Raw genomic sequence first — 12,138 nt, forward strand, 5'->3', positions numbered from 1 at the left:
TTCTTACTAGGTTTCAGTTTCTTGTTTTTATTTTATACAATTGTACAGCGACATTGGGTCCTTGAAAAGCGCTACATAAATACCATGTGTAATTATTATTATTACTACTAACTTTGTCCCTCCCTCTCCCTCTGCTCTTCACCAGAATCCTAGAAAAGCGTCAGCCCAATGGCGAGACCATCGAGCTTTCGGCCGAGGGCCGCCCAGAGCTTGTGGAGGAGAAGGAGATGCCAGTGGTGGACTGCACCTGCTTCGGCCTTCCCCGTCGCTACATCATCGCCATCCTCTCAGGCCTGGGCTTCTGCATCTCCTTCGGCATCCGCTGTAACCTGGGCGTGGCCATCGTCAGCATGGTCAACGACCACACCGTCTGGAAGGGCAACAAGGAGGTCCTGGTGGTGAGGCACACTGTTCTGGCACTTACACTCACACTTCTATTTTCTTCCTACACTCTTAGAAAAAAAAGGTGCTATCTAGAACCTAAAAGGGTTATTCGGCTGTCCCCATAGGAGAACCTTTTAAATAATAATTTTCGGTTCCAGGTAGAACACTTTTGGTTCCAGGTAAAAACCCATTTGGAAAATGATTATTTTTGGTTCCAGGTAGAATTATTTTGGGAAAAAACACTCTTTCTACTCAAAGAGCCATTTTCTTGAAGAGGGTTCTTCCCTACTTTCTTCGCTGTCTGAATGGTAGCAAATAACCTTGCTAGCTAGTGTTGTGGGAAGAGGAGGGTTGGGGTCAGGTCAGGTCAGGTTAGCGGGAGGGCTGGCTACAGGCCACAACAAAGGTAGTAACTTTGGGCTTGGAGGCTCACAGTGTGTGTAACCTAACGTTGCAGGTGTAAAATAAATACCTGAGCGGAGTTCACACATCCATTTTTCAGGTGAAAAGCAAGCTAGGTTGAAGATACTGTATCAATGAAAACCACTTCCGGTTGTTTCCGACCTCGCTGAGGTTGGAGTGTGTCCAAGCTTTATTTTTGTGCAGAGGAAGAAGAATACTGTCAATGGACAATGGACTTTGACTTGAAAATAATTCTTTATAATCACAATCAGCACCTTTTGAAGTGAACCTTTTATCAAGGTGCTTGGGAAGCTAACACAAGTCTTCAGGTCTCAGGCAAGGTTTCTCATCACTCAAGCATTATTTAACGAACCCACTCCGCTACACATCCATAGTCATGGGTTGTGTTCATTAGGACACGCAACGAAAAAACGCTTCAAAATGTTCTGCAACTGAAAATCTAAATGAGCGTTTCTTATTGTACATATCCAGGTAGTCCCTTGCGCCCAGATGGTTTTATTCTGTTTGGTGCCTTATGAACACAACCATGGTCTCCTCTTTCTCTGCCCCCAGGCAGCACAGTTCAGCTGGGATCCAGAGACCGTGGGGATGATCCACGGGTCCTTCTTCTGGGGATACATCGTCACACAGATTCCCGGAGGTTTTATATGTCAAAAATATAAAGCTAACAAGTAAGTACATTTTAGGATACATCGTCACACAGATTCCTGGAGGTTTTATATGTCAAAAATATAAAGCTAACAAGTAAGTACATTTTAGCTTTGGGATCATTATTCCTGTATTGATTGACTGATTTCCTTTTTGTATGTCAATACCTTTCCTCAAAGTAGTCGGAGGGCAACTTTATTACTACTAGGCTTCATTTGACTAAAGTATACATTATATTTGACTAGAGTATACATTGTATTTGACAAAAATATACATTCTATTTGACTAAAATATACATTATGTAACGTTTGCTCTCCTCCTCTTCGTCTGAAGAGGAGGAGTATGGATCGGACCAAAACGCAGCGTTGTATGAAGACATAATGAATTTATTAAACAAGACGAACACTGACACGAAATACACTTGAATAACTACAAAACAACAAAACGACGTAGACAGACCTGAACATGTGAACTTACAATATAACACGAAGAACGCACGAACAGGAACAGACTAACCAAACGAACGAACGAACGAAAACGAAACAGTCCCGTGTGGTGCGACAGACACAGACACAGGAACAATCACCCACAAACAAACAGTGAGAACAGCCTACCTTAATATGGTTCTCAATCAGAGGAAACGTCAAACACCTGCCCCTAATTGAGAACCATATCAGGCAACACATTAAACCCAACATAGAAACAAATAACATAGAATGCCCACCCCAACTCACGCCCTGACCAACTAAACACATACAAAAACAAGGAAAACAGGTCAGGAACGTGACACATTACATTTGACTAAAATATACATTATATTTTACTAGAGTATACATTATATTTTACTAAAGTATACATTATATTTTACTAAAACATACATTATATTTTACTAAAATATACATTATATTTTACTAGAGTATACATTATATTTTACTAAAGTATACATTATATTTTACTAAAATATACATTATATTTTACTAAAATAGACATTATATTTTACTAAAATAGACATTATATTTTACTAAAATATACATTATATTTTAGTAAAATATACATTATATTTGACCTAAGTATACATTTTACTTGACTAAAGTATACATTATATTTGACTAGAGTATACATTGTATTTGACTAAAGTATGCATTGTATTTGACTAAAATATACATTGTATTTGACTAAAATAGACATTACATTTGACTAAAATATACATTATATTTTACTAAAATATACATTATATTTCACCTAAGTATACATTTTACTTGACTAAAGTATACATTGTATTTGACTAAAATATACATTATATTTTACTCGAGTATACATTATATTTGACTAAAGTATACATTATATTTGACTAAAGTATACATTATATTTGACTAGAGTATACATTATATTTGACTAGAGTATACATTATATTTGAGTAAAGTAAACATTATATTTGACTAGAGTATACATTATATTTGACTAAAGTAAACATTATATTTTACTAGAGTATACATTATATTTTACTAAAATATACATCATATTTCCCACTTTCTCCTTTGTCCCCAAACATCATCTAATAACAGTAGTGTTATGATAACATGAAGGGGTCCGATATGACTTATTCATAAGTAGTAGCCTCATAATAATAGGAATCTATTTCCTGTTTCTGTAGTGTGAAGCAGCTTGATGAACAAGTACATCTATCTCCTTAATGCAGAGGGCCAAGTAGACGTGCATCGGGTCCCATTCATACAGCCTTTGGTATGACTTGGCCGGGGATTGAACCCCCTACTTTCCAATGTCAGGGTGGACAGTCCTACCACAAGGCCACTCAGTTGGCTTGACACATTTATAAGCAGTATAAAAACTAAGAGAACAGTATACATTGGCTACTAAACTATGGCTGCGGATGTTGCCTCAATCCAAAAGTTCTGTATTCATTTTATTACTAATGAAGTATAGACGGAGGCCTTATATCCAAGGATTTCCATCAGACATTTTGAACTGCTACAAAGCTTGGGACAGTCTCATCAATAACACCAAAGACGTTTCTCTCAGGGTTGGGGTCAATTACATGTTTATATCAGTCAATTTAGGAAATGAAATGAAAACCAGCTCATGAATTTAAATCTTTATAGAATTTAAATATTTCATCTTCATTGAAAATATTTGCCAATAATTACTTTCTGAATTAAACTAAATTGAAAATTAAACTGACCCCTAATGAACCCTGGTCTCTATCGCTCTCAGTGATTGAAATGAAGGCTGGTCTCTATAGCTCTCAGTGGTTGAAATGAAGGCTGGTCTCTATACCTCTCAGTGGTTGAAATGAAGGCTGGTCTCTATCGCTCTCAGTGGTTGAAATGAAGGCTGGTCTCTATCGCTCTCAGTGGTTGAACTGAAGGCTGGTCTCTATCGCTCTCAGTGGTTGAAATGAAGGCTGGTCTCTATCGCACTCAGTGGTTGAAATGAAGGCTGGTCTCTATAGCTCTCAGTGGTTGAAATGAAGGCTGGTTGTGTTTGTCTCTGACTGTTTCTGTCTTGGTGTGTTTCAGAGTGTTTGGCTTCGCCATAGTGGCCACATCCACTCTCAACATGCTGATTCCATCTGCTGCTCGTACACACTACAGCTGTGTCATACTAGTCAGGATATGCCAAGGCCTCGTCGAGGTACTTAGAGTGCATCTGTCTCTCTCTCTCTCTGTGTGTGTGTGTGTGTGTGTGTGTGTGTGTGTGTGTGTGTGTGTGTGTGTGTGTGTGTGTGTGTGTGTGTGTGTGTGTGTGTGTGTGTGCGCGCGTGCGCGTGTGCGTGTGTGTGCGTGTGTTGAATATTATGTTTGGATATTTACTGTGTGCATCACTTCATTACTTCCCTATAGGGCGTATCTTACCCAGCATGCCATGGGATCTGGGCCAAATGGGCCCCGCCTCTAGAGAGAAGTCGACTGGCCACAACAGCATTCTGTGGTAAGATACTAAAACAAATGGATTTAAACATCCTCTCACGCTCTCCCTCCCTTTTTCTCTCTCTTAAACCACACAATGAATGAATGAATTTCCCCTGGGGATAATAAAGACTACTCTACACATTACTGGATCAAACCATTAGTGATGTTACTTGATGTTCTTGTCAAGAGGGTAGCTAAGATGTGCTTATAAACAACCTCAACATTATAGTAAAGTTCCTATTGGTAACATCCCAAATAAATCTAGTGCAGCACATTGTCTTCCTACATACTGTATGCATGCATTCCACAGGAGGTTGGTGGCACCTTAATTGGGGAGGACGGGTTCGTGGTAATGGCTGGAGTGGAATGGGTGGAATGGTATCAAATACATGCCATTCCATTCGCTCCGTTCCAGCCATTATTATGAGCCGTCCTCCCCTCAACAGCCTCCATTGATGCATTCTCTGCTGCAGGAAGTGTGTGTAGCCCTTTACACTCCAGGGTCCAGGTCTGAGAGATCAAAATGGCAGATTTGGTCACTGATAAGAGCTTAAATTTGAGGCGCTTTCAAATTATGCTTTTACCTAAACCAGATGGAGATTTGTAGTGGACCGTTGTTGGATTGTAATGGACCGTTGTTGGATTGTAATGGACCGTTGTTGGATTGTAATGGACCGTTGTTGGATTGTAATGGACCGTTGTTGGATCGTAGTGGACCGTTGTTGGATTGTAGTGGACCGTTGTTGGATTGTAGTGGACCGTTGTTGGATTGTAGTGAACCGTTGTTGGATTGTAATGGACCGTTGTTGGATTGTAATGGACCGTTGTTGGATTATAGTGGACCGTTGTTGGATTGTAGTGAACCATTGTTGGATTGTAGTGAACCGTTGTTGGATCGTAGTGGACCGTTGTTGGATTGTAATGGACCGTTGTTGGATTGTAGTGGACCGTTGTTGGATTATAGTGGACCGTTGTTGGATCGTAGTGGACCGTTGTTGGATCGTAGTGGACCGTTGTTGGATCGTAGTGGACCGTTGTTGGATCGTAGTGGACCGTTGTTGGATCGTAGTGGACCGTTGTTGGATCGTAGTGGACCGTTGTTGGATCGTAGTGGACCGTTGTTGGATCGTAGTGGACCGTTGTTGGATCGTAGTGAACCGTTGTTGGATCGTAATGGACCGTTGTTGGATTGTAATGGACCGTTGTTGGATTGTAATGGACCGTTGTTGGATTGTAATGGACCGTTGTTGGATTGTAATGGACCGTTGTTGGATTGTAATGGACCGTTGTTGGATTGTAGTGGACCGTTGTTGGATTGTAGTGAACCGTTGTTGGATTGTAGTGGACCGTTGTTGGATTGTAGTGGACCGTTGTTGGATTGTAGTGGACCGTTGTTGGATTGTAGTGAACCGTTGTTGCATTGTAGTGGACCGTTGTTGCATTGTAGTGGACCGTTGTTGCATTGTAGTGGACCGTTGTTGGATTGTAGTGGACCGTTGTTGGATTGTAGTGAACCGTTGTTGGATTATAGTGGACCGTTGTTGGATCGTAATGGACCGTTGTTGGATCGTAGTGGACCGTTGTTGGATCGTAGTGGACCGTTGTTGGATCGTAGTGAACCGTTGTTGGATTGTAGTGGACCGTTGTTGGATTGTAGTGGACCGTTGTTGGATTGTAGTGGACCGTTGTTGGATTGTAGTGGACCGTTGTTGGATTGTAGTGAACCGTTGTTGGATTGTAGTGGACCGTTGTTGGATTGTAGTGGACCGTTGTTGGATTGTAGTGGACCGTTGTTGGATTGCATAAACATCAACAGTAATTGTGTGATGGTGGGGATGCAGGGCTTTGTTCCAAATATAATGTTTCACCTAATGTTTCACCTAATGTTTCACCTAATGTTTCACCTAGCCCAAATGTTGCATGAATATTCTTATTATGTCACTAACTGTATCCAGCATATTTCCAGATTCTATTCTTGACAAATGCTGTGAAAAGTCCAGTAAATGTAAATATCAACAGTAATGTAATTGCTTGGACTGGGTCTTCTGAATTGTTGTATCCTCACCTTTGTTCTGATAAAAGTTTTCCCTGTCAACTGCTACCATGGTTATGCTTTTAAATGTTTCCTGTTAGAAACATTTCACTTTGTCCCTGTCCACATACAGTATGTAACGGGTTATACGTGGAATGCTGGGAATCAGTGGAGGCTGTTGAGGGGAGGACGGCTCATATAGAATGGCATCAATCACCTGGAAACCATGGAAACCATATGTTTGATGTATTTGATACCATTCCACTTATTCCACTCCAGCCAATACCACGAGCCCGTCCTCCCCAATTAAGGTGCCACCAACCTCCTGTGCTGTGAATTACTTTTCATAGGCATTGACAATGAACAGGACGGGTCAATGTGTAAACATTAGTGAAGCCACCTTATCAGTTTGGAGGCAGCGTCATCTTTTATAGCAAAGAGATAATGAACTGTTCTTACTGTAAGTTCATTGTTTCCCCCCTCAGTTAGTTGACTAGGTAAGTTAGTTAGTTAGTTAGTTAGTTAGTTAGTTAGTTAGTTAGTTTGTTGGCTAGGTAAGTTAGTTAGTTAGTTTGTTAGTTTGTTAGTTTGTTAGTTAGTTCGTTGGCTAGGTAAGTTAGTTAGTTAGTTAGTTAGTTAGTTAGTTAGTTAGTTAGTTGACTAGGTAAGTTAGTTAGTTAGTTAGTTGGCTAGGTAAGTTAGTTAGTTAGTTAGTTAGTTAGTTAGTTAGTTAGTTAGTTAGTTGACTAGGTAAGTTAGTTAGTTAGTTAGTTAGTTAGTTAGTTAGTTAGTTAGTTAGTTAGTTCGTTCGTTAGTTCGTTAGTTGGCTAGGTAAGTTAGTTAGCTTGCTAGCTAATCTCGAAACCCAGAACCAAATATTGCGTGAGCTAGCTAGCTAGCTAGCTATTGCTACTGACTTTGATTGTGGGTGCTGAGGTGTTCAGATCTGGCCTGACGGAGGCTTTACACAACAACAATAGAAACATCAATGTACCATATTTCTGTGTCTTGCTCTTTCTTTGTGTCACAGGTTCCTATGCGGGAGCTGTGGTGGCCATGCCTCTTGCTGGGGTGTTGGTTCAGTATGTAGGGTGGCCTTCAGTCTTCTACGTCTATGGTGAGTAAAACCAACCTGGCAGTACTGAGTTGAACTGTCTCATCACCATACAGGTCCCCTAAGATAAAACCCCAGCAAGCTTACAGTGGGTGGCCCCTGCTCAGCTGCCTACTGCCCATGACCCAGTGTTGGTAGCCCAGACTATTGAAAGTGGTATGCTGACTACTCAGTTAGCCAGTGCTAGCCTCCTTTGGGGAGCTAGCGGTATAGCACCAGTTCATAGGAGGAGAGAGGTAGAGACATGGGTCCAATAAGAGCTTGCTGGATATTTTTTCTGTGACAATGACATCCAAACTGACACAACTTATGTTATTGCAAACATGTCATCACTGTACTGTAGAGACCACCTCCCACCTTTCTCCCTACTCCACCCTTCTAATTTCCTACCCTTCTCTCCCCTCTTTACCTCTCTTCCGCTCTCCTCCTCTCTCTCTGCTCTCTCTCTCCATTTTACCTCTCTCCTCCTCTCTCGCCCCTCTTTAACTCTCTACCTCTCTTCTCATTTCTCTCCCCCTTTACCTTACATTTACATTTACATTTAAGTTACCTCTCTCCTCCTTTCTCTCTCCTCTTTACCTCTCTACCTCTCTCCACCCTCTCTCTCCCCTCTTTACCTCTCTACCACTCCCCTCCTCTCTCTCCCCCTTTACCTCCCTACTTCTATCCTCCTCTATCTCCTTTCTCACTCCTCTTTACCTCTACAACTTTCCTCCTCTCTCTCCTCTCTCTCCTCTTTATCTTTCTCCTCATCTCTCTCCTCTTTATCTCTCTACCTCTCTCCTCCTCCCTCTCCTGTTTACATCTCTTCTTCTCTCCTCCTCTCTCTCCTCTTTATCTCTCTACCTCTCTCCTCCTCCCTCTCCTCTTTACATCTCTTCTTCTTTCCTCCTCTCTATCTCTCTACCTCTGTCATCCTCTCTCTCCCCCTTTACCTCTCTCCTCCTCTCTCTCCCTCTCCCTCCCTCTCCCAGGCAGTTTTGGGATAGCATGGTATCTGTTCTGGATCCTGGTGTCGTATGAAAGCCCGGCAGCCCACCCCACTATCACCCCTGAGGAGAGGAAGTACATCGAGGAAGCCATCGGAGAGTCAACAGGTTTTGCCAATCCTCTACAGGTAAGCACAAAGACGCATGAAACACACCATTTTATTTCAAATAATTTCAAACACACACACTCCACCGCTTTTCTTTTCGCTTGTGACTTGTGCACACACGCACACACACACACACACACACACACACACACACACACACACACACACACACACACCACATCCTTCTATAATTTCACTTTTTTGCTGTGTGAGGACTGGTGAGGACTGTGAGCACAACCATCTCTCATTCCTCCTTGTTGCAGAAATTCAAAACCCCGTGGAGAGCATTCTTCACGTCCATGCCGGTGTACGCCATTATCGTAGCCAACTTCTGCAGGAGCTGGACTTTCTACCTGCTTCTCATCAGCCAGCCGGCCTACTTCGAGGAAGTGTTTGGCTTTGAGATCAGCAAGGTGAGACAGAGTTTTAATTATGAATTAACCCCTATCCCCTATTACCTAGCCCCTATTACCTAGCCCCTATCCCCTAGCCCCTAGCCTAGCCCCTATCCCCTAGCCTCTATCCCCTATCCCCTATCCCCTGGCCTCTAGCCCTAGCCCAGAGAAAAACAACTGGTGGTCTGCGGGTTAAATTTGGCCCACCATAGTTTCACATTTTATGTTTTTGGGAAGAAAAAAGTAATGGGCATGGGAAACATATGTTTACATTGACAATGCAAGTGAAATAGATAATAAACGAAAGTGAAATAAACAATAAAAAATTAACATTAAACATTACACTGACACGTTTCAAAGGAATAGACACATTTCAAATGTCATATTATGGCTATATACAGTGTTATATTGATGTGCAAAAAGTACAAAAGGGAAAATAAATAAACATAAATATGGGTTGTGGTGTTTGTTCTTCACTGGTTGACCTTTTCTTGTGGCAAAATGTCACAAATCTTGCTGCTGTGATGGCACACTGTGGTATTTCACCCAGTAGATATGGGAGTTTAGAAACATTGGGTTTGTTTTGGAATTCTTTGTGGGTCATTGTGATCTGAGGGAAATATGTGTCTCTAATATGGTCATACATTTGGCAGGAGGTTAGGAAGTACAGCTCAGTTTCCACCTCATTTTGTGGGCAGTGTGCACATAGCCTGTTTTCTCTTGAGAGCCAGGTCTGACTACGGGAGCCTTTCTCAATAGCAAGGCTATGCTCACTGAGTCTGTACATAGTCACAGTGGTCAGGTATTCTGCCACTGTGTACTCTCTGTTTAGGGACAAATAGCATTCCAGTTTGCTCTGTTTTTTGGTAAATTCTTTCCAATGTGTCAAGTAATTATCTTTTTGTTTTCTCATGATTCGGTTTGGTCTAATTGTGTTGCTGTCCTGGGGATCTGTGGGGTCTGTTTATGTTTGTGATGGCTTTGTTATAGAAGGTTGGGGAATTGCTTCGTTTTAGGTGGAATTTAACAACTATTTTCTGGATTTTGATAATTAGGGGGTAACGTCCTAATTCTGTTCTCCATGCATTGTTTGATGTTTTAAGTTGTACACAGAGGATGTTTTTGCAGAATTCTGCATGCAGAGTCTTAATTTGGTGTTTGTCCCATTTTGTGAATTCTCTCTCTCTCTGTCAGGTGGGGATGGTGTCGGCCTTGCCACATCTGGTGATGACCATCATCGTGCCCATCGGGGGACAGCTGGCCGACTACCTTAGAACACACAAAATCATGACCACCACCAACGTCAGGAAGCTCATGAACTGTGGAGGTGAGAGGCCACTCCACGGTCAACTTTACCCTATATAGACACAGATCTGGGGTCAGTTTTGCATTTCCCTCACTAATGGTTCAAGTTAGGATTGGGGAAGGGGAAGTTCATCCTAGATCTGTACTTAAGGGAAACTTAGATTCGAAAACAAACCCAATTTTTATAAATTCCCATATCTACTGGGTGAAATACCACAGTGTGCCATCACAGCAGCAAGATTTGTCACCTGTTGCCACAGGAAAAGGGCACCCAGTGAAGAACAAGTGCAATGTTTAGAACAAGTGTAATGTGAGTTTAATTTTTACTGTTATTTTTTATAGTTTATTTCACTTTGGTTTATTATCTACTTCACTTTCTTTGGCAATGTTAACATATGTTTCCCATGCCAATAAAGCCCTTGAATTGAATTAAAAAGTAGGGGAGAAAGTGGGTGGAGAGAGAGAGGAGGGAGGATGGGTAGAGTGGAGTGAGAGGGAGAGGGAGGGAGGGCAAATAGAGAGGTGTTAGCTGAGCAGGGGAAGGGAGAGACTGAGGCAGAGAGGGGTGGGTCGTGTTGCAGGATAACTTTTATGCAATACACTTAATTTCAAACTTGTAGTGTAATTTCAGATTCAACCTTTCAAAGAATGTCCATGAATCCTAATCCACATAATAATTCACATTTCCTGTTGCTGCTGGATTAGTTTCATGCTGTAGCCAACTGGCTCAAATGAAGATCCTGTAGTTATAAGGGAGGGCACAGAGAGAGAGAGAGAGGAGAGAGGAGAGAGGAGAGAGGAGAGAGGAGAGAGGAGAGAGGAGAGAGAGAGAGAGAGAGAGAGAGAGAGAGAGAGAGAGAGAGAGAGAGAGAGAGAGAGAGAGAGAGAGAGAGAGAGAGAGAGAGAGACAGAGAGAGAGCAATAGTAGGCCCAAACAGTTGATGACGACAATGTGTGATTGTGTGTGTGTAGCAGCACGTGAGTGTAAAATAAAGTGTGTGACTGTGGCGGCAGCTTGTTCATGAGGGCATCATGTGTGTAAAAGCAGTATTAAAGTGCCTGAGAGAGCATGGTGTATGACGGTCGCAGCACACAGACATGTTCTGCTGCTGTGAGCTAGTGGTAGTGGTGCGCTAGCCTGGATCAAACTGCTGATTCTACAGCTGGGACTACGCTAACACAAGCATGCTGTGTACGCATCACTGGCCCCTCTGCTAATGAGAGCAGTCTCACAGAACAGAACAGGAGACAGGTAACTCTCAGTGCCAGAACTACGTTAGCTCAACGTTAGCTCAACGTCCCAACACAACCTATGTGTGTCAGAGAGGGGAAGAACAAAACCATCGAACCAATAAAAAGAAATGCAGAACGTTCTCTAATTGTTATATAAAAACAGAAGGAATGCAGAATGTTCTCTAATTGTTATATAAAACAGAAGGAATGAGGAACGTTCTCTAATTGTTATATAAAACAGAAGGAATGAGGAACGTTCTCTAATTGTTATATAAAAACAGAAGGAATGCAGAACGTTCTCTAATTGTTATATAAAACAGAAGGAATGCAGAATGTTCTCTAATTGTTATATAAAAACAGAAGGAATGCAGAACGTTCTCTAATTGTTATATAAAAACAGAAGGGATGCAGAACGTTCTCTAATTGTTATATAAAACAGAAGGAATGCAGAATGTTCTCTAATTGTTATATAAAACAGAAGGAATGAGGAACGTTCTCTAATTGTTATATAAAACAGAAGGAATGCAGAACGTTCTCTAATTGTTATATAAAACAGAAGGAATGCAGAACGTTCTCTA

General features: G+C 41.7%; 1 protein-coding gene across 1 annotated transcript in view; it reads left to right on the plus strand.

Annotated features, from left to right (window-relative positions):
• The window catches only part of slc17a7a (solute carrier family 17 member 7a), a 58,300-nt gene that overhangs the window by 34,179 nt on the left and 11,983 nt on the right, over nt 1–12,138 (plus strand). The window contains exons 2-9 of the mRNA XM_071404334.1: nt 146–398; nt 1,360–1,478; nt 3,993–4,107; nt 4,317–4,404; nt 7,448–7,534; nt 8,506–8,648; nt 8,891–9,040; nt 10,217–10,349. Coding sequence (XP_071260435.1) covers nt 146–398; nt 1,360–1,478; nt 3,993–4,107; nt 4,317–4,404; nt 7,448–7,534; nt 8,506–8,648; nt 8,891–9,040; nt 10,217–10,349 — 1,088 coding nt within the window. The remainder of the gene's footprint in view (nt 1–145; nt 399–1,359; nt 1,479–3,992; nt 4,108–4,316; nt 4,405–7,447; nt 7,535–8,505; nt 8,649–8,890; nt 9,041–10,216; nt 10,350–12,138) is intronic.

The sequence above is a fragment of the Salvelinus alpinus genome, chromosome 1 (genome assembly GCF_045679555.1).
Source record: "Salvelinus alpinus chromosome 1, SLU_Salpinus.1, whole genome shotgun sequence".
NCBI lineage: Eukaryota > Metazoa > Chordata > Actinopteri > Salmoniformes > Salmonidae > Salvelinus > Salvelinus alpinus.